At 40.8% G+C, this 19201-nt stretch overlaps 4 protein-coding genes across 5 annotated transcripts; 1 reads left to right on the forward strand and 3 right to left on the reverse strand.

Annotated features, from left to right (window-relative positions):
* Nucleotides 1–390: 390 nt before the first annotated feature.
* LOC101165395 (claudin-4-like) lies at nucleotides 391–2553 on the reverse strand. The gene is made up of 2 exons (XM_004071389.4): nucleotides 2195–2553; nucleotides 391–1467 (listed from the first exon to the last, which is right to left on the reverse strand). The coding sequence occupies exon 2, from the start codon at nucleotides 1311–1313 to the stop codon at nucleotides 666–668; it is 648 nt and encodes a 215-aa protein (XP_004071437.1). The 5' UTR covers nucleotides 1314–1467; nucleotides 2195–2553; the 3' UTR covers nucleotides 391–665.
* A 112-nt stretch (nucleotides 2554–2665) lies between these two features.
* On the reverse strand, nucleotides 2666–5790 carry LOC101165640 (E3 ubiquitin-protein ligase TRIM39-like). 2 transcript variants are annotated; one of them, XM_020705265.1, is made up of 7 exons: nucleotides 5698–5790; nucleotides 4250–4517; nucleotides 4090–4167; nucleotides 3763–4005; nucleotides 3562–3688; nucleotides 3458–3484; nucleotides 2666–3365 (listed from the first exon to the last, which is right to left on the reverse strand). In XM_020705265.1, exons 2-7 carry the CDS (start codon nucleotides 4514–4516, stop codon nucleotides 2821–2823), a joined length of 1287 nt encoding a protein of 428 aa, XP_020560924.1. In that variant the 5' UTR covers nucleotide 4517; nucleotides 5698–5790; the 3' UTR covers nucleotides 2666–2820. The 2 variants fall into 2 exon arrangements, with proteins under 2 accessions (XP_020560924.1, XP_020560925.1); XM_020705266.1 differs by lacking the exon at nucleotides 5698–5790 and adding an exon at nucleotides 5526–5612.
* Nucleotides 5791–8893: 3103 nt separating this feature from the next.
* Nucleotides 8894–11883, forward strand: rsad1 (radical S-adenosyl methionine domain containing 1). The gene is made up of 9 exons (XM_004071635.4): nucleotides 8894–9173; nucleotides 9265–9398; nucleotides 9478–9682; nucleotides 9750–10115; nucleotides 10679–10742; nucleotides 10812–10959; nucleotides 11198–11252; nucleotides 11342–11445; nucleotides 11567–11883. The coding sequence occupies exons 1-9, from the start codon at nucleotides 9033–9035 to the stop codon at nucleotides 11652–11654; spliced, it is 1305 nt and encodes a 434-aa protein (XP_004071683.1). The 5' UTR covers nucleotides 8894–9032; the 3' UTR covers nucleotides 11655–11883.
* A 1455-nt stretch (nucleotides 11884–13338) lies between these two features.
* LOC101165889 (dexamethasone-induced Ras-related protein 1) lies at nucleotides 13339–14671 on the reverse strand. The gene is made up of 2 exons (XM_004071390.3): nucleotides 14081–14671; nucleotides 13339–14002 (listed from the first exon to the last, which is right to left on the reverse strand). The coding sequence occupies exons 1-2, from the start codon at nucleotides 14610–14612 to the stop codon at nucleotides 13479–13481; spliced, it is 1056 nt and encodes a 351-aa protein (XP_004071438.3). The 5' UTR covers nucleotides 14613–14671; the 3' UTR covers nucleotides 13339–13478.
* Nucleotides 14672–19201: the final 4530 nt, after the last annotated feature.

Below are 19201 nucleotides of genomic sequence, written 5' to 3' on the forward strand. Positions count from 1 at the left end.
CCAACACTTACTGCTTGCAGAACTTGGAGCTAAAATAAATCCACAGTTTGAACCTTCGATGCTTGTAACAGTCCATGAGAGTAATAGATAGGCATGTATTCACAGCCCACACTCATTGTCTCTGTGAAAGTGTTTTAATTTTCCCGCTGTTACTTGACAGAATGCCACCACGTCATAGATTAAAAAAAAACGAGTTGATGAAATAGAAAAGACACACACATCAACAATGTGGCAGCACAAGTACAAACACCGCCATTGTTCTATTGTTCTTCAGCAGAGAACGTGTTTACATAAATGAGTCAAAGATTTTTTTTCTTATGTCAAAAGGTTTTTCTATGAACTGTAGCACCACTGGTGTAAGGAACACAAAGAAAACAGACAGAGATCAAATACTTTTTTGTCAACTTTTATATTTGTAAAAATGTGAACACGGGGCGCTTTCCTCAGCAGAGGAAATGCTTTTTTTATATTTTTCAGAGAGAAAAAATGGTTGTTATTAAAAGATATCAGCTATCAAATAATACAATAAATTAAAATGACCATATTCAGCCTTTCAAAGAAAATCTGGAGTAGCACTACATGTGAAGAACAACAGGGATCAAATTCAAAAAGAGTAGAGACGGGTTTGTCGTTGTTTAGAGTGGATTTGTGGAGCTTGGGGGCATTCAGACGTAACCCTTGACTTGTGTTGCAGGGGCCCGGCGGGGACTGCTTTCTCCACTGCTGAAGGTGGGGGAGTCTGGGATGCCAGGCGGGCTGGAACCTGCGTACAGCAGGGATCCCCCGATGAGGAGCAGCGCTGAGGCCCCCCAGCCGATATAGAGAGCTGGGCCGAGCTCACGCTTGTGTGGGGCCGCCACGTGCGGGTCGTAGAAATCCCTGATGATGGAGTGGGCAGTCCAGCAGATGGGTACGAGGTACAGGAAACCGGCGACGGCAAAAAAAATACCAGAGATGCGTGCAATGCGGGCTTTAAGGCTGTTTACACCTATGCATTTAGTGCACTTGACTCCAAGGACCGCCAGAGCCAGGGCAAGACCACAGAGCAGGACAGAGAACACAGTGAGGCCACGAGCTGCCTGCATGTCACTGGGCAGAGCCAGCAAGCTATCATATACCTTACACTGGATCTGACCTGTGCTCTGCACTATGCAATTCATCCACAGACCTTCCCAGATTATCTGAGCCGTCACAATGTTGTTGCCAATGAAGGCAGAGACGCGCCACAGAGGGATGGCACAGACTATTGCCCCGCTCACCCAGCCCACAATGGACATGATGAGGCCCAGCAACTGCATGCCAGTGGTTGCCATGATGAAAAGATCGCTTTAGTGCCTAACTTAATCTCAGGTTGATTTATTGTCCCGCAAAAACAAGTCTGTGTTGCCAGAACAGTTGGGGTCCACTTCGGCTCCCACAGTTTTTGGGGATGATGGTGATCAGTTCAGCTTAGTTCAGACGAGGACACTGAAACGAAACAAAAAAATACATAATTAGGAGTTGGTTAATCGTAGCACTTTTCACAGACTAAAATATAGCTGTGAAGCTGGAAAAGTTTTGCAAGTCGAATAGAACGTATATTTATCATAAATATTTGGAAATAGGCTGCGAGTCCCATGTTAAGCGGATTCCAGCGAACGCAGAAGAGAATAGCCCTCTTTCACACAGATGTGGGTGTCAAGCTACGCCTTGCCGGGCAAGTGGACTGTCTCAGAAAAACACGAGAAGACTCTGAACACAAGCAGCTTTTATGAAGGCTTGAAGAGTGGGCCAACAGGACCTGTGTGTCATCTGTTCATCCCAGCTCTCAAACCAGACTATAGAGTTGAAGCTTCAACATCAAACACACTCATCTGCATGAATAAATGGATTCTCAAACAAAACAATAGTTGGATGAGATAAAATAAGAAATTGTAAAGCGTTTAAGATTATATTATTACACAAAACTAAAATAATAAAAACTTAAAATTCAGTTCAAGATTAAATTTACATTTTCTGTTAACAGTTTTAACTTTCATGGAAAGTCCCAGGGTTTCATTTTCTTCTAATTATAAAAAAAAAGACAATGTTTCAGATTCAAAAAATTAATTTAAAATGTTTTCAAAACGAGTTAGGTCACCTGATTGTTTAAAGAAACATTTCTGTGTGTTTTATTGCATTAATAGATCTTTCAGACATCATTGATGATAGTTACCTCTGATGCAGGACGCTGTGCTGTCACGCTCCCTTTGGGGATGTTCCACAGGTTGGTTTTCTGGTCCTTCCAGCTGTGGACGCCTGAATTAGCCCTGAGAGTTCAGTTCAGTCAACAGGCAGCCTGCAGAGCTGAGGCGCTCTGTCTCAGAGGCTAGGGGTGAAGGGCAGAAAGAAGCGCTCGTCCTCTGCGCCGCCGCTTTCTGAGATGCCAGCGCGAGTCTGTGCGGCAGTGGGCAGAAGCGTGCGCTCGCGTGCACGGCAGTGTCAGTGTGTGAATGTGCTTGAATGTGTCTTCCAGTGCCTGGTGTCCGGGCACAATACTCTGCTGTTTGCTGTGCCCTCCCCCTCCTGGTCAACCTCTGTCCCGGCCCTGCAGCCCATCACATCCATCCACCTCAGCAATCCCCTTATTCTCCTCTTTTTTGTTGTCTTAGACTCACTTGTGCTCCCATGACAGCCTTTTCTTCTCTTTTATCCCACTTTTCAAACTGTTTATAGTTTTTTTGAAGTTGTCAGCCATTGTACATCATTTCTAGTGTTCATTGTGGTTCACAACAAATTGTAAAATTCATTACAGAACAAGTATATTAACAAAAACAAACACATTTTGGGGAGTCCGACGGCTCAGATGCTACAGAAACCTGAGCTGATGACAAGAGGAGCTGCGTTTCTCCCTCCATGCAGGCGACCGGGACTGAAGAGAGGATGAAGCCTGTCGCTGAACTTATCTGTAAAGGTGTAAATGTGGATTCCTGTGTCTGCGCAGAAGAAGGACACACGGCCTTCGGCGTAATCCAAAAACACACCCACCCTCCTAGGACGATGCTCTACAGCCACCAAGCTGGGAGAAGAGGTGTTTGCTATGTACTGGCCTCCAGCTTTCAAGCTCAAAGTCCAGAAGCCGTTAGCCGGGCAGAGGGTGAACTTGCCCTTCCTGTTTATGGATTGTCTGGCAACTCCCAGTTTCCACTCAATTTTTTCCCCTACTTCCACTTCCCAGTAGCACCTCCCACTGTTAAAGCTCTCCTTGGCCAGAATATCTGCTATGCGGTCGAAGCGTTTGGGGTTGTCCGGTACCTCCTGGAACTTATCAGTGAGCCTGACCAGTTTTCTGTCATCTGACACAAAAAGGGAGGGATGTGCTGTTTTAGCACTGAGGTTGATATCCACTGAAAGGAAAATAGGGAAAAAGTTAACAATCAGTAAAAAAAACAAAAAAAACATTTTAAATCATTGTATGATCTCTGTAGAAGAGTCTTACCTGCATACTTTTCTATTCTCTTTAGTTCTGATGAAAAGCAAGAAAAAATGATTGGAATTGTTGCTGCATGAAGGCGTTTCTGACATCACTGCTGCTTCACTCACCAGCTTTGCCAAGTCTGTTGACTTCTGCTTTGATCTTCTCCAGAACGTCTGACAGCGCTCTTCTGGTGACCCCAACACAAGGGTCGGTTTCCACAGTGACCTTGGACCAGTCCTTCATCTCTGAGGTCTTCAGTGGGAAGCAACATTTCATCACAACCATGCCACGTCAATCCTCTCACACCGCCTTTAGTACACGCTTACCACTGCAACGTGCTTCATGTCATCACTTTGGCTGGCAGAAATGCGAAGATCTGTCTGACTGGTCTCCTCCTTCAGCTCCTGGATCTCCTGCTGGATCTCTTTGATCAAAGCCTCCACTCTCTTCTCCTCCTCTTTTTGTTTCTCCTCGATTCCAGCAACAACCGCTCTGTGGGTCTTCTCCATGGCGTTTACGAGGGTGGAGAAGATCTTCTGGCTCTCGCGCACCTCGCGCAGGTAAGAACTCTGACAGGAAATCCTCATTCAAATGAATATTTTTCAGGAATCAATGAATCCCATCATTCCATTTTTATGGACATTTCAACGTACCTTTTGAATGTCCAGAGAATATTTTAGCCGGTCTATCTTCTGCAGTCTTTCCTGAATCATTTGTGTGACATCTAGAACCTGCACAGAAGAAAATCCAACATGAATAAACGTACAACCTTCTGCTTTTGTCAGGTGTTAAAAACATTGACAAAACTGTTACCAGCTCATCGTCGGGTGTTTTCTGAGGTCTGACTTTTTTGTAGTTTTCAGCCACATTTGCTAGGATGTGGTTGACACTGAGGTTAGGCTTTTCGGGGAATAACCGTCTGCACTCCGGACAGTATCTGGACTGGTGTCGCGACCAGAACTGGGAGAGGCAGGACAAGCAGAAGCTGTGTCCACATGGTGTGGTCACGGGATTGGTGAAGATGTTTCTGCACAGGGAGCACAGGAAGTGCTTTTCGTGGAGGTTGACCGTTGATGCCATACTTAAAAAAAGAAAAGAAAACATTAATAATATATGATTTAAACTTGAAAAAGGGTTCATGTAAAGTTAACCTAAAAAAATGACAAGTATGAGGAAACGTTTTTCTTTTCTGTCATAAAGATCCAGAGTGGCTGCTTACATAAAGGTGGGTTTGAGTTATATTTAAATGATTTTATGACACCAGGTCACAAAGTGATGTGACATGGTTTCATCTCTTTTAGAGTCTCCTTTTTAATTTGAGTCAGTATTTACACTTTGTTTTGCATTTAATGTCAAATTATACTACAGAAACTTCAATTAGACCAACAGAATTTCGATAATTAAACAGTCTTATCAGTAGGGAAAGTAAACACAATTATTATTAATCTTTACATTAAACAAAATGAAATTTGCTGTATTCCATTCTGTTTTTACAGAGAACTGCTGAAGGGCATGAACTGAGCACGGACAAGAAAATGAACAGGAGTAGTAAACTGAAAATACGTTTAAGTGGACATGCCTCACATTCCTGCATGTGCAAATGATACAGTGCAGAAATGGCAATGGAAACTCTTGGTGAGAACTGAACATATAAAAGGAACAATCCCTGTTAATCATTACAGGTTTTATCATCACGGAGGAGTTATGTAAGCAGTCCGCTACGATAGTTTAAGCCTGTATCATTTGTAAAAACGAAAAAAATTATACATCACTTTAGAGTCTAAACATAAAATATTAACGCATTAAACCTTGTTTGTTTGCCTTTTATTCAATTAAACTAAGTACAGAGCAAATGGTTTTTTAAATGGAACTAAGCCCTGCCCCATTTTTTTCTTTTTGTCTGGGGTTTCTTTATGACTGTCATCATCATACAAGTTCCTTGTGTTCAAAGGCATCAAGGGCAGATAAACTTAACGTCAATAGAGGCGGATAGATATGCAGTCAAACAGGAAGCCGCCATTTCAACAGAATACAGAGCAGAAACATCCAGAATCAAAGCATATGTTTCTCTGGGACTTTTATTTTTCACCTTTCTTAATTTGCCTCCGCAGTTTCTTCCACAATAGTTCTTTCATTGAGTCATAAAAGCCACTGGTTATGCAACAGGTGGGAATAACCAAGAGGAGTGACAGAAAAAGAAAGAAATTGTTTTCAAAATGGAAATAGATGTTCAGAAGTGATCAAGGTGAGAGCAGTCTTACCTGTTTCAGCTGACTTTTTTCCTTCACAGCACTGCTTGTATTTACAGTTTCAGGAGACTTGTCTACACTCGACAGGTGCTCTCAGGTGTCTGTGTGTTGTCTAAGAAAAGGGCCGTGCTGTAGTCGCCAGCAAATGAGCTTGTGGCTCCACCCATCACATCACCTGAGCTATGCTGCAGGTAAGGCAGAAGGAAATGCTGGAGTTTGACAAACATGATAAGAATGCGCACACTGATTCCAAGATTCATTTATTTGTGGCATGTTGACTATTACACACTAAAATGTGAAAATATGTGAACCATATGCTCAAAAAAGAGACAAAACTACAGGAAAAGCGTAAAAAAGAAATTATTCCACAATAAATTCAAAATGAAATATCCTTTTCACCCCTAGACTGACATTGTTCATGTGCGTGAAGCTGCAAAGAAGCGATTGATGAAGATTGAGTTAAAGTTGAGTCGGACAGGTGGGGCCACTCTGTTCTCCATTCGCTTTATTGCCACCTGGGCGGTTCCTCCTGCAGATCCACCTACTGCTCCACCTATGATACCATAAAGCACCATCCCTCCTGGGCCCTCAATAGATCCAAAAAGTGCCCCCATCACAGCCCCAACTAGCATTCCGATCCCCAGACCCCTGGCCAGGGAAGTTCTGAGCCACTCGTTGTCAAGCTCTGCTTTGGCTTGGATCTCTGCGCTGATGTTGGCCATGTACGTGTCCTTTTGGATGCACATTTCCTCTGCTAAGTACTGCTTCTCCATTTTACTCCAAGTCTTTTCTATTTCCACGGCCCTCTTCTTCCTCAATCTTTTCTCCTCCTTCTTCACGCTTTCCTCCGCCTTCTGGAACGTTCTGTTGGAGTAGTGGCCCCCACCTGATGACACCACCATCAGCTCAATCTTGCGCAGCAGCTCCCTGTCCTGGCTTCTGTCCCGCCAGTTCTTTTTAAAAATGTGAAATCGTCCTCCATACTTCTCAACCAGCTCTCTTAGATGCCAGTCAGTCTTCCGTACCTTGTTTTCCAAAGCAACTCCATCCAGATTCCCTTCATAGGCCAAAAGGACCATGCAGTTTTTCAAGCAGTTTTTGCCAAAGCGCTTCTTCAAATGCTTGGTGGTTTTCATGTCATTTGGGGAGATTTTATCCAAATCAAAAGCTACAAGAAAGGCATGAGGGCCAGGTATGCACAAGCACTTTGATCTCCTCAGCTCCAACACTCTCTTTACATGAGACATGTCCTTGTCATAGATGTTTGGTCCATTAATAACAGCCACTCTTCTACCAGCCAGCTCTCCCACATTTTTCACACTTGTTGAAATGCAGCTTGTGTCATTTTCAAACACTTCCCTGCCAAGGATGGCATTACTGAGCTGGAACTGAGAGGGTCCGCTGCTTCCAACCACCATCAACCTCAACTCTTTAGCAGCTCCTGCAGAAAAAGTGTGCATAAACAGACAAGATATGTATGCTTCCTCTTTATCTTCCAAAATTTTCATCACATCTTAAGAATCTGTTGAACTTTTAAAATAAGAACATGCGTACCTTTGGTTCTTTTATCCATCTGAGCAAAATGTTATGCTTCTCTTGCCTTTCTTCACCAGAATCATCTACAACTTTTCATTCCCCTCATCTTTGGCAGTGGAGGCAGAGTTGAAGAGTTTTTATATCAGTTGGAAAAAGCCCTAAAGGTTGGCAGCCAGCAGTGACCACAGTTATTGACATCTCTAGTAACATTCTTTCTCTAATTACAGAATCAATTAATATGTATTGAACCACATGATGTCGACCATAAGGGTAATGCTGAGAGCATTTATAATATTCTTTGTGGGTGTTAAATGGCTCCTTTGTTTGGCTCACATACAGTACAGAAGGCAGATTTGTTCAGCCCACGCCACCAGCTCATCATCTCATACTCTTTTGTGTGCTTGTTTATTTTGGTTTTTGCTATGAAATACATTCTAAATCAAACATTAGCTGACACAATTATGTAAGCCCGCCATACTATGTTTGTTTCTAGTTGGAGCTCAAAGCAATTGATGACTTATTTGACTGTAGCTCAGTGGGCTGAACAGGCATCTGCCAGTTGGACGGTTGGATGATCCAATCACTGCCTTTGTTGGTCATTGTGTCCTTGGATAACATATTTAGGCTCACTTTTGATTTGATTTTAAGAAAAATATTAAGATACTTGCAAGAGACATGTCGTATGAAAAATTATTTCATTTAATTTAAAGTGTATCTGTTCACCTATCAGTGTAAACTTGCAGAAAATGGTCAAATGTAAAAAATTTCATTGTGAGTTATTGCACTATATGTATTCATTTTTGGATTATTAAATGGATTATTGTATGGATTATTAAAACTGTAGAGCACATGAGCTAAAATATTGTTAGCTAAGTTAGACCTAGTTCTAAAAAGATAATACTCAAACTGTAAATTAATTAAGATAATACATTGTATGCTAAATTGCAAAAAGCACAGCAGACACGATAGAGCAGCCATCCTGTTTCACCTCATCTGAATGGTTTGGTAAAACATCTCGATTTTGGAATTATCTACAAATATATCTCACAGGAAAGTTTGGGGATAATGTTACATTATCTTTATGTAGGAACTGGGATTTAACTTTAATAATATAATATGACATTCAGATGAAACACATTAAATAACCCTAATTATAATATTGGCAAAATAGAGTGAAGTGGAAAACGATGATTCGCTGTGGCGACCCCTGATGGGAAAAGCCGAAAGAGAAAGAAGAAGATAATATTGGCAAAATATTAGATACCAAAGAGAAAATGGTCAGGAACAGTCTCATTAATGAGAAAATATTAAGAAATAGATTTAAAATGTATATGGCCTCTATAGAAAAATTCAAATGTATATAATTGAATGTTTTTACATTTATTAATTCTAATTAGCAGATTTTTTATTTTTCTTTTAATTGTCTTTTTTATTTTACTTCATTTTTTTGTTGGGTTAATTATTTTGGTAAGATATATTGATAAACTGTTTATGTACTTTGATTTGTTCGAGGACATTTTTCATGTAAATTTAACTGGTATTGGTTTTTGGATTTTGTCACAATAAAAAAGTACGGTAAAACAGCGCCACTCTGTGGACAAACTATGTACTACTGAACGACGTACTTCCGTGTTTTCCGGATATGACGGACGTCACGCATGCGTCATGGGTTTTAACGCTGCTGCTATTAGTTTTGAAGTGCGACCTGAGTTAGCTTCTTAGCTTCTGGAGTTAAAAAATGAAACATATAATTCTATTTGGGTTTTTGTTAAAGAAATGTCTTTGAGCTGAGTTTGCTCTTGAACCCCAAAATGATTAGAAGCACGTGTTTTCCGCTCCGTTGCGTCCTCTTTCGCTTCTTCCGCAGCTTCTCCCGTGAAGTCCGGACAGATCATGTTCGTGAATGTGCCTCCAAACCTGACCTCACACGGGAAGCTTCTCTATACGTTCATGTGAGCTGCAGGGAATTTGTTAGATTCAACACATGCATAGTAGGCCTATGACCTCATAATAATTAATGCTACATATCTGCCCCCCATATAGTGGCCTTATTGTCTTAGGAGATGCTCCTACTGCAACTTTAACAAGTATATTCCCAGAGAAAACAAGGACAGCATCATGACTGAGTGCCTTCAGAGGGAAACTGAGACGTTGCTGCACCTCAGTCAAGTTTCCTGGTATTGGTCACGATCTTCTCTCATTTATCCTGTCAGTAGAGTAAACACTATTCTCTAGTCATGTGTCTTTGACTTGTAGCATCACCTCAGTGTTCTTTGGTGGTGGCTCTCCAAGCCTGGCTGACCCGTCCACCATAGCCGCAGTCCTCGAGACGGTTTCCAAGCAGGCGAGCCTCTCAGATCAGGCTGAGGTTACACTTGAGGTCAACCCGACTCCTGCAGGGAGGATGAAGTTGGAAGGATTTCACCTTGCAGGGGTGAACCGTTTTTCCGTTGGGGTGCAGGTAAATGTTATCTCTGGATTCCCTTCATCCGGTGTTTGCAGGCTTTGAGAAACTGTTTTCTTTGCAGTCTTTGCAGGATGAGGACTTGAGAAGTCTGGGAAGAGACCACAATTCACAAGAGGCTTTGCAAACTATTGAAGAGGCCAGGAGGCTGTGTCCTGGTAGGGTGTCAGTGGACGTGATGTTCGGACTACCCAAGCAGACAGCTGCATCCTGGGAAGACCAGCTGTCCAAACTCTTTACTGTGTGTGATGACCACGTGTCTCTGTATCAGCTGACCCTTGAGAGAGGGACGCAGCTTTTTAAACAAGTGCAAAGTGGAGAAGTGAGCATGCCTGCAGAAGAAGTGACTGCAGAGATATACCAACATGCCAGAGAGACTCTTCACCAGCATGGCTTTGTTCAGTATGAAGTGTCAAATTTTGCCAGAAATGTAAGTTTTCTTTTTAGCAGAATGAAGTTTAGCATTTACAAATTTCTGGAAAAGGCAGGGAAATCATGTAAAATATGAAAGAAAATCATTATTTAATGTTTCAAAAAAGAGCTTCCAACACGCTGCATTGATGGGATTTCAATTTACAAGTTCACAATTTTTAGTCAGAATTGAGCACAATTTAAATAAAAACATTGTTTTTGTTCTAACAAACAATTTTAACATAAGTGATGCAAACTATAGATGAAAAGGAAACTTTAAATAAAAAGAGAATAAAATATAAAAAGAAAAAACCTTGACAGAAAAGAGGTTTTTGTCTAAAAAAAACGACTTAAAAGAAAAATCTTTCAAAAACTCACATGAATGATTGTGTTAAAAGAAAGATTGTCTAGATCTGGTTGCTGCCACGTTTATCAGCTATATGATGCTCAAAATGATTTGACTCCATATTTGTGTTGATTAATCCTCATTGCAGTTCATCATCTTGGCAGATGGCCCCTTTCCTTCAGTCCATATTGCTTGTTAAGATGTTTGCTGTGAGTAACACTTTTTCTTGTGTGTAGAACTCAGAGAGCGATCACAACTTGAGCTACTGGAGAGGAAAGCAGTACATCGGTGTTGGTCCAGGTAAAACTTTCACCACTGAAAGAAACTAAATCTCTTCGTTGTGGTTCTGAAAGCTGTTTTGTGCAATAGGAGCACACGGGCGGTTCGTTCCTCTTGGGGAGGGTGTAGTTGCCCGGGAGGCCCGCACTCAGACTCTGGAGCCTGACGCCTGGATCCGTGAAGTCCAACAGATGGGACATGGCACGCGGAGGCGAATACTCATGAGCCGTCTTGACCTGTGAGCTGTAGCGCTTGCATTGGTGTTGTGTTTTGTAATCAATATTTTTGGCATTTGCACAAGAAGAGAGCTGCAGAAATGTCCTGACCGTGTGAGTTGTAACAGTGAAATCACAGCTCGTCCACAGGCAGTGTGGGCAGCAGAGGCCTCCGGGTCCCTTGAACATTCTGTCCCGATGAGATGCTTTCATCAGATTCGTCCTTGAGGCTTTTCATTCTGAATGGCTGCCGTTTGACAGGTTGGAGGAGGTGTTGGTGATGGGGATGAGAATGGCTGAAGGCATTAGTCACAAGGTATACACACTGTGAATATTTGATTTCCCTTATAAAATTCTCCATCATCAAGGATGGTCAGTATTCAGTATTTTTTCATTTATTTTCAGCACTGGGACGTGTTTTGCCCTCAAATGGGCCTTCGTGAAGTATTTAGTGAATCTATGTGTGTCCAGGAGCTGCTGCAGGGCGGACAGCTCATTCTGGATGACAGGTGATTATTGATAATAACTGCCATTATCTGCATCCTTAAAAAAACAGAAAACAATAAACAGTTGCTTGAATGTAAAATTGTGATATTATTTTGGCAGTTGACATTTTTTTCTTTTGGGTAGGGGTCTGCGCTGCACGTGGAATGGCCTGGCATTACTGGACTGTTTTCTTCCAACTCTCCTGGCAGAGCTGCAAGGACAAACGCTTTAGACACAGATCTCTGTGTACAGCGGCGAGCAATTACAGACCCAGACCTACAATGGAAGTTACAACTAAAAGATCAAGAGGCATTTTGGTTTTAGGTCTCTTTGAAGCTGACAGGGTGATATGTGAAGAGAAAAAAAATGTTCAACACTTGTAGTTGACACAGAAGCAGGCATAGTTCAGAAATCTCTGATCTCCTAAAGAATTGTTTTTTAATAAAAATATTTTTCATATGCCTGATTGATTTTCTTCCTTTTTTTATGGGGAACACCAAAAACCCGACTTTAAAAAAAATCTGTCTTATTTAAACATAAAAAACGTTTTGACATTTAGCTGTTTCATCCTAGTCTTGCAGTTTTTGTAAGAAATATTCATTCAATAATAATTATTTTTAAAGCTTCTGGTATGTTCTGATCAGATGATTTCTTTGTCAACATACGTGAAATAAATGTAAAAAAAATATGATATTTAGACAAAATGAAATCCTTCCCTCCATACTCCTACTGGACAAAGAAAAAACATGATTTTACCTTGAATCTCAAAGTATTAGAATTTATTACATTGGAATGCTACCTAATTATTTTATTGTATCCATTTACTAAAAAATGTTTTTATAAGCATACATAAGGCAAGTCCAAATTGAACTCAAAGCCACAGCCAAGCTCCTGTATATTTTAGCCAAAAAGGATGCTGCGATCATATCTGACTTAAAAAAAAGAAGAGTGTATATCTGAATTAGAAGAAAAACACGCCCATATTATTGTTTCTTTACTGCCTTGTTAGACATTTAGGATGAGGTCTGGGAAATATTTTCTTCTGGGGATGAAAATCTTTGGTTCTGCTTATTTCACTCATTGTGTCAGGACTTTCAAAAGGACAGACTTCAAACCAGCAAAAGCACAGAAACTTTATGGATCCGTATTCATCCATGATCTAATCAATAACCTCTGGCCATAAATTTGAATTATTCACTATTTCTCCTTTTTTCCTTGTTTTTATGGGAAAGAAGTAATAAATTCACTCCTGTACATTCTTCATTATTTGCTGACCTTCAAGATCTGCAGGATGGATTGAAGTCCTTGATCTTTAAAAGAGAAGTGCACTAGGTTCCTAAATAAGTGAGCTTAAAATATTACATTGGAAAAAATGTAGCCAAACAGGTCTGGATGTGATCGAATTAAACTAAAATTTGAATTGTAGATGGGGAACTTTTGGATTTTAACATTAACTGAAACGTGTTTCATTAAAATGTTGAAGATAATTCGAAACGTAGAATCAGATTTATCCTGTAAAAGTGCGATTGTTCAGTCGTTTCTCCTACATAGATTTTTCCACCCACCCTCTGCTCACAAATGATGCTTCAACACCTTATTCCCTGATAATAATATTAATACCGGTTACCATGGTGACTCAAGAGCATCTGCAGGCTCCGCATCAGACTCTGCATCAGCACGACTCTCCTCTTCCTGGTGGGCTGTCTGAAATGTGAAGGACGTTTTACGCACCATCATGAATACTTGAAGATGCTCGAAGTTCATGTCTGACTCACTCCGTAACCCCCTCATCCCCCAGCACACTCACATACACTCACACACACCTCTACTTTTTTGATGACGTCAATGCGCACAATTCATGCTTCCATGGCATGGTCATCTAAATTGATGACATATAGGATGGAAAAAGCAACAAATCTCTTAGAAAAAAGTATTTTATTAAACGGTTATTACAGGTATAAAGCGCACTGGTCCAGCCAGCTGCCAGAGTATAACTCTTTACGTAAAGGACATTGCAGCATACTACTACAATATGTTTGTCGAGAGACACCACGATTCATTGAATCTGACACTTCTCGGGTTTTTTCTGTTTGGTACTTGATCCAAGCACCAGTTTTAGGTCGCTGGTGAAACTCGGGCGGCGCGCCAGCGGGTCCACTGCGGCACAGGGCGCAGCGTGCTCCCGCAAATGCATCCTCCTCCTCCTCCTGCCCCGCTGATCGACGCACAGCGACTGGTACGTAAGGATGGATACGATCTGATGCCGCGACGGGCTGGTCTCATTGGGGAGTCCGCCGAGGCTGGCCAGAGCCCGGAAGCATCCCTGCAGCCCGGTGCCGGTTTTGGCCGACGCTTCAAAGAATGGGACGTCCTCTCCGAGGATTTCCGTCACATCCGAGCGCGTGACGGCTCTGTGTGCGTCCAAGTCCGCTTTGTTCCCGCACACCACCGCTGGCACCATCCTGGGATGGTTTGATTTGAGTAACTTTGCTTTTGCTGCTCGTATTTCTGCGAGCAGCTCATGGATTTCATTTAAAGAGTCTCTGTCATCCAAACTGAAGACGAGGAGAAAAATGTCACCTGCAGAAAAAGAGATTAAAGTTCAGGGTTTGTCTCTTCTTTAATAGCACATTTCAGGGTGTGGTCAGTTTTTCTCACCTGTCAGAATGGATAATCTCCGCTTTGCGGGGAAGTCCCTCTCACACGCCGCATCCAGAACATCCACCTGGTACGCCTCTCCACCTATGAAGAAGAGCTTTCTGTAGAAGTCTTCCGCCGTTGGTTTATAGTGCTCCTCAAACTCCTCACACAAGAACCGCCGAATAATATTACTTTTTCCAACTCTAGGCGCCCCGAGAACAACTAATCTGTGACAGTTCCTGCGGCTGGTCAGACCCGTTAAATCCACGGACCGGTCCATGATTTCATCAGCAGCCTGGACGCTGCCTCTGGAGCTTGAAGACCTGCGCTTTACCATCTTCCTATCCTGTGGTCTCCAGCACTCTTTCACCGATTTGATGATGCCCTTTTTGGTGATGCTTGAGATGCTGGGATGCTGGAGCATCGGGGTGCAGAGAACTGCGCTCTGAAGCGCCGGATGCGCAACGCGTGCCTGGAAATGGTCGCTGCAGCAATGAAACGTGTCCAGGAGGCCATCAACAGCGAGCTGAAACTTCTTAGTTGCGTTCATGCCCCTCTTGTCAGTAAGAGGCTGTCGCAGTGTGATCCTGTAAATGTCAGCCCCATCTGTCCGACGATGCGGATCTGGGTCTCCTCTCTTATAGTGCTCGGAGTCTGCGTCATCGGCCTCATTCAGAAAGTACTCCTTTTTTAGAAATATGACACCCCCCCCCCCCTCCTCCTTTACCGTCTCACTCATGTAGAAAATGATCCACTTAAGAAAAAACGCACAGAAAAATCCAGAACCGTTGTTGATTAGTTTTTAGTGTTCAAGATCCAAACCCAACTGACCTCCTCAACTAGGGGAAACAAAAAGCTGCCTCAAATGTTCCAGTCTATTTTTAGCAGCACACCTGTGTATGTTTTCTGCCTCATTATGGATAATTATAGATTATGAGCTAACGAATGCAGTCCATTCAGCAGCTCAAACCCCTGAGGGCATGATCAGTGGAGGTGTGAAATGCAGAAAGTATATCCCACCGCTCAGCATTTATCTAAAATCATCTTTTTTTTTTCAAGTTTACATTAGTGTGGATTATTCAACCAAAGCGGCAATTTACCTGCACATCCTGGTCTAACACTGCAGCTGTGATTTTTCTGCTTCTGCATTGGCATGCAGCCTATTTGTTTAGTGATCACGACCCAGAAGCAGGAGACGCTGTTGCGCACTCTCTTTATGATTCATAGAAACTTGATGAGTCTTCTGCAGCCCCTTCAGCAATCATTCCAGTGTTATATTTAAAGGCAGAAACGGTTTAGCTGGTAGGAAAATGACTGTAAACCAAATTATTCTATTTTTTTTTTTCTGGCAGGATTTAAATCGATCAACTGCAGGCAGTTCTGCTTAAACACCAACACATTTCTATAGGAAGCCATCCTTTGATGCCAGCATGATGTTCCTTTTGGAAATTAACACACACTGGGTGTACAGGGGCATGCAACAGACTGCCAACCCATAATGAGAATGCAGTCAGTGGATGGATGGATGGATGGATGGATGGATGGATGGATGGATGGATGGATGGATGGATGGTCAGATTTAAGAAGGCTGGGGTATTTTTGGAGTCCTATTTGCATAAAATGAAAATTATTTTGAAGGTGCAAATTGTCTTGAGCATATTGGCTTAAAGGTCCAAAATTACACAAGGGTTATTTCAACCAAAGTCTTAAAATATAGATTTTTAAATTAAAATACAACAACCCTATTCATATTTTTAAATAAGAAAATTAACAACGTGTTAGAAATCAAGTATGATTATGAATGCTGGTTTAAAAAAAAGAATAAAAAAACCTTAATTGAAAAAAAACGATCTCGCTGTTAGCCATACTACTGAATGTGTTAAGGGACAAAATGACATTTTACAGTTCAGACAAAAATCACATGCTTTAAAAAAGCAGAACAGAAGAAACCAATTCAAATATTCAGTGTTTAATAGATTCTAAAATGATTCAGTATTTCTGTACAGACTTTGATAATGATTATTTCACTTTGTCTAAAAATGCCAAATGATTCTGGTTTCTTCTCTGTTTTTAGGACAACTTAGAAAACTGAACCGAACTGTTGTTTAGTAACTATACTCTAAGCCAATAACAATAACTCTTCATGCACACTAAATGTAATTATAACACATTTTTTATTGTATTTTTGCACGCTCTCTGATATGGCAGTTAAAGCATTTTGCCGCTGGAAAAAGCACACTGACCCAGTGGATTAAAATGTTCTCACCTGCAAGCTTAAATTTATGACAGAATAATGAAGAAAACTAGCTTGAAATCTCTGATTTTACACAGGTTACATTCATTTTTTCAACCAAACATCTTAAAAGATGATGAATTCAAATAAAGTTATTGTAAATGTTGTCTTAATGCACTTGCTTCTGCTGGCACACTATTTTAAATGGCTCCTATGTGGAACTGTTGGCTTTATCAAATAACTTAGCCTGTTTTAAACTGCCAGGCTGAAGATAAGAGCACCTCAAGTATTAAACTGCTCTAAAAGGAGGAGGTCAAATGTTAACACCGCTGTGTTAGACAGACATTCCTCTCAATGACAGAATAAAGCTGATTTCCAAAAATGCTTGAAATGTTTTCATTTGGGTTTTATAGATGGAACCAAATTAGTTAGTTTTTTGCTCAATTTAAAAAACATATTAGCAAATGTTTTTAATAGATTGAAATGCAACAGTATGAGGATGAAAAACACACAAACGGAAGGCAAGTGTTGCTGTGTGGGTGAGACTTGTTTTGTTCTCTTTCAGATGTGTCTTCTTTTATTGTTTTGCCAGAGACATACAAATCTGTCTCCTTCTGAATGCACCATCTTTTGTAAGAAGGAACATTTACTGACGTCCTTTCTGCTTCTTTTAATGGAACATCTCTATCAAATACAGAAATATCTGCTTCAGACAATTGATGGTATTTCAAACCATAACACAAAGATAGCAGGGAATCTAAAAAAAAATTAAACAATAAATAACACGGATACTGCTTTCACTGTCACACCAAAAAACAAACAAAAAAACTGGAAAAAAATCACAATCTTACCTTGTTTCATAATTTAAAAAAATATATAAAGAATTTAAAAAAGCAAATGTTTACAAATGTCTGGACAAACAAATAGTGCTTTATTCTGGAACATTTTTAGTTTACAATAAGGGGATAGTTAAGTATACTGCTTCAGTTTGCAACCTGCAGCCCCAGGGCTTTTCTACCCCTCCATTATGGCTCTCTGGATAAAGAAAAAATAAAACGTTTTTAATTTTCCATTTGTGAACAAATTTAAGGATATTAAGTGGACAGTGTTGTGTTAAAAAATACAGTAAGGGGCATTTAATTAACTCTGATTAAATTTTGATTTTGATTGAGATGACTGTTGTTGTGACTTTGGGCTATACAAATAAAATTGAATTGAATTGAATTTCCAAGTTTCTGGCTGAGATGCACCACAAACAGAAAATATTTTTTTCCCCCCAATCCCTGCTGACATAACTCTACCTCCTACTATATATGCTGAATTAAGATGATGTGACACATGGTGCCTTTTATTTTGAAAGGAAGTCACATCAACCTGTGTCAAAAGTCATCAATAATTTCACGTTTTGAAAAGAAAAGCTATTTTCTCTTTCATTGGTATTTGTCATCAAAGCAAAATCGACATAATTAAAATCAGTGTCTTAGTTTTCTGTAGGGCAAGGTAAGACTTTGTGACTGAGAAATTGACCCAATGGCTCTTTAATAGTTTAAGGTTGCAGAGCCCTGATACAGACTAATAATACTTGAAGTAGACTACTTTTTGCTAAGGGTAACTTTTATTGCAGGCACAGTAACATACATGTTGTGCTTGTGCCTGCAATATGATCCTCCAGAGTCCACATGCTCCAAAATGCCAAAAAGTAAAACCAAACCGATATAATCACATTGACCAGCAGAGGGCGGTAAGCAGCTCTGTCCTTGAATGATTATTTTGACAATAACTTACTTTTTGTTGCAACATTAATAATTAAAACTTTTTAATTGAAAATGTGTTGGTGTGCTCTTATATCAGAATAAATTATAATAAATGTATCCATCTGTTCCCGTCTTTTGTGACAATAATTGACTTCTTTCTGCTACCTTGCTTCTCTCCACCAAAGCCTGGTGAGTCTCAACATGATAAAAGGAGCTCCGCAGCATGACTGCACGCACAGAGTCGAGTCCCCGCCCCCTCGAGTGACGCCACAAGCCCCTCCCTTCCCCATTCTTGCTTGCATGCCCTCCAAACACTCACTGACCTCATCACGCCTTTGTTGGGAAACAAAAAAAATGTCGAGGCATCTGTTTTGACAAGAAATAAAGACAGAGGGTGCCAAAACTGAGTGAACAAAATGAAAATGGACAGATGGAACAGGAGGATGAACACTCCTCACAGGGAGGACTGAACACCAAAGTATGACCTTTGTGTGTGATACTTATCCAGTAAGGAGTGAAGGATTTGTTTCATGTGTCTTAAACTTCAGTTCTTCCATGTTATCTCCAATATGTTTTCTTAAGGTGGAGCTGGAATTTCTTGTAAATCCAGCTCAGTCTGTTTCACTAATCCTTCCTGCTGCTTTTTGTCAGTTAGAGATTCATTTATCATTTAAAAAAACAACAAAAAACCATGGGATCTCTCAGTTTTTGATGTCATCCTGAGATCTTTTGTGAAGCTAAATGAACCAAAACGGATTAAAAAAAAGATATTTTACTTGAATTATGCATAAATAATGCAGGAGGAGGGTACTTTCTAGCATTCCATTAGAGGGGATGAATAAGTAAAGAGAAAACGCTGCCGGGAAGGACATGCGTGTTTCATTTATTTAGATTTTGTGTGGATTTGTCTTTTACTTCCTTGAATGATGCAGCATAAAAGGGGGCTGCTAATATTTTAACTTCTTTTATCTTAAAATACAAATATTTGCGTTAGGGGTTGTCATTTAAATACATTTTACTACGTTTGTCCTCGCAGATTTAACAGGGCCACAGGGCGCGCGTCCCCACATTTACGCAGTTTTGAAACTGCTTAATTCTGGTTGTAGCCCCATGGCTACTCGACTCGGCATTGAAGGAGTTAAGTCTGACTCC

Source organism: Oryzias latipes, chromosome 8 (assembly GCF_002234675.1).
Source record: "Oryzias latipes chromosome 8, ASM223467v1".
Taxonomy (NCBI): domain Eukaryota; kingdom Metazoa; phylum Chordata; class Actinopteri; order Beloniformes; family Adrianichthyidae; genus Oryzias; species Oryzias latipes.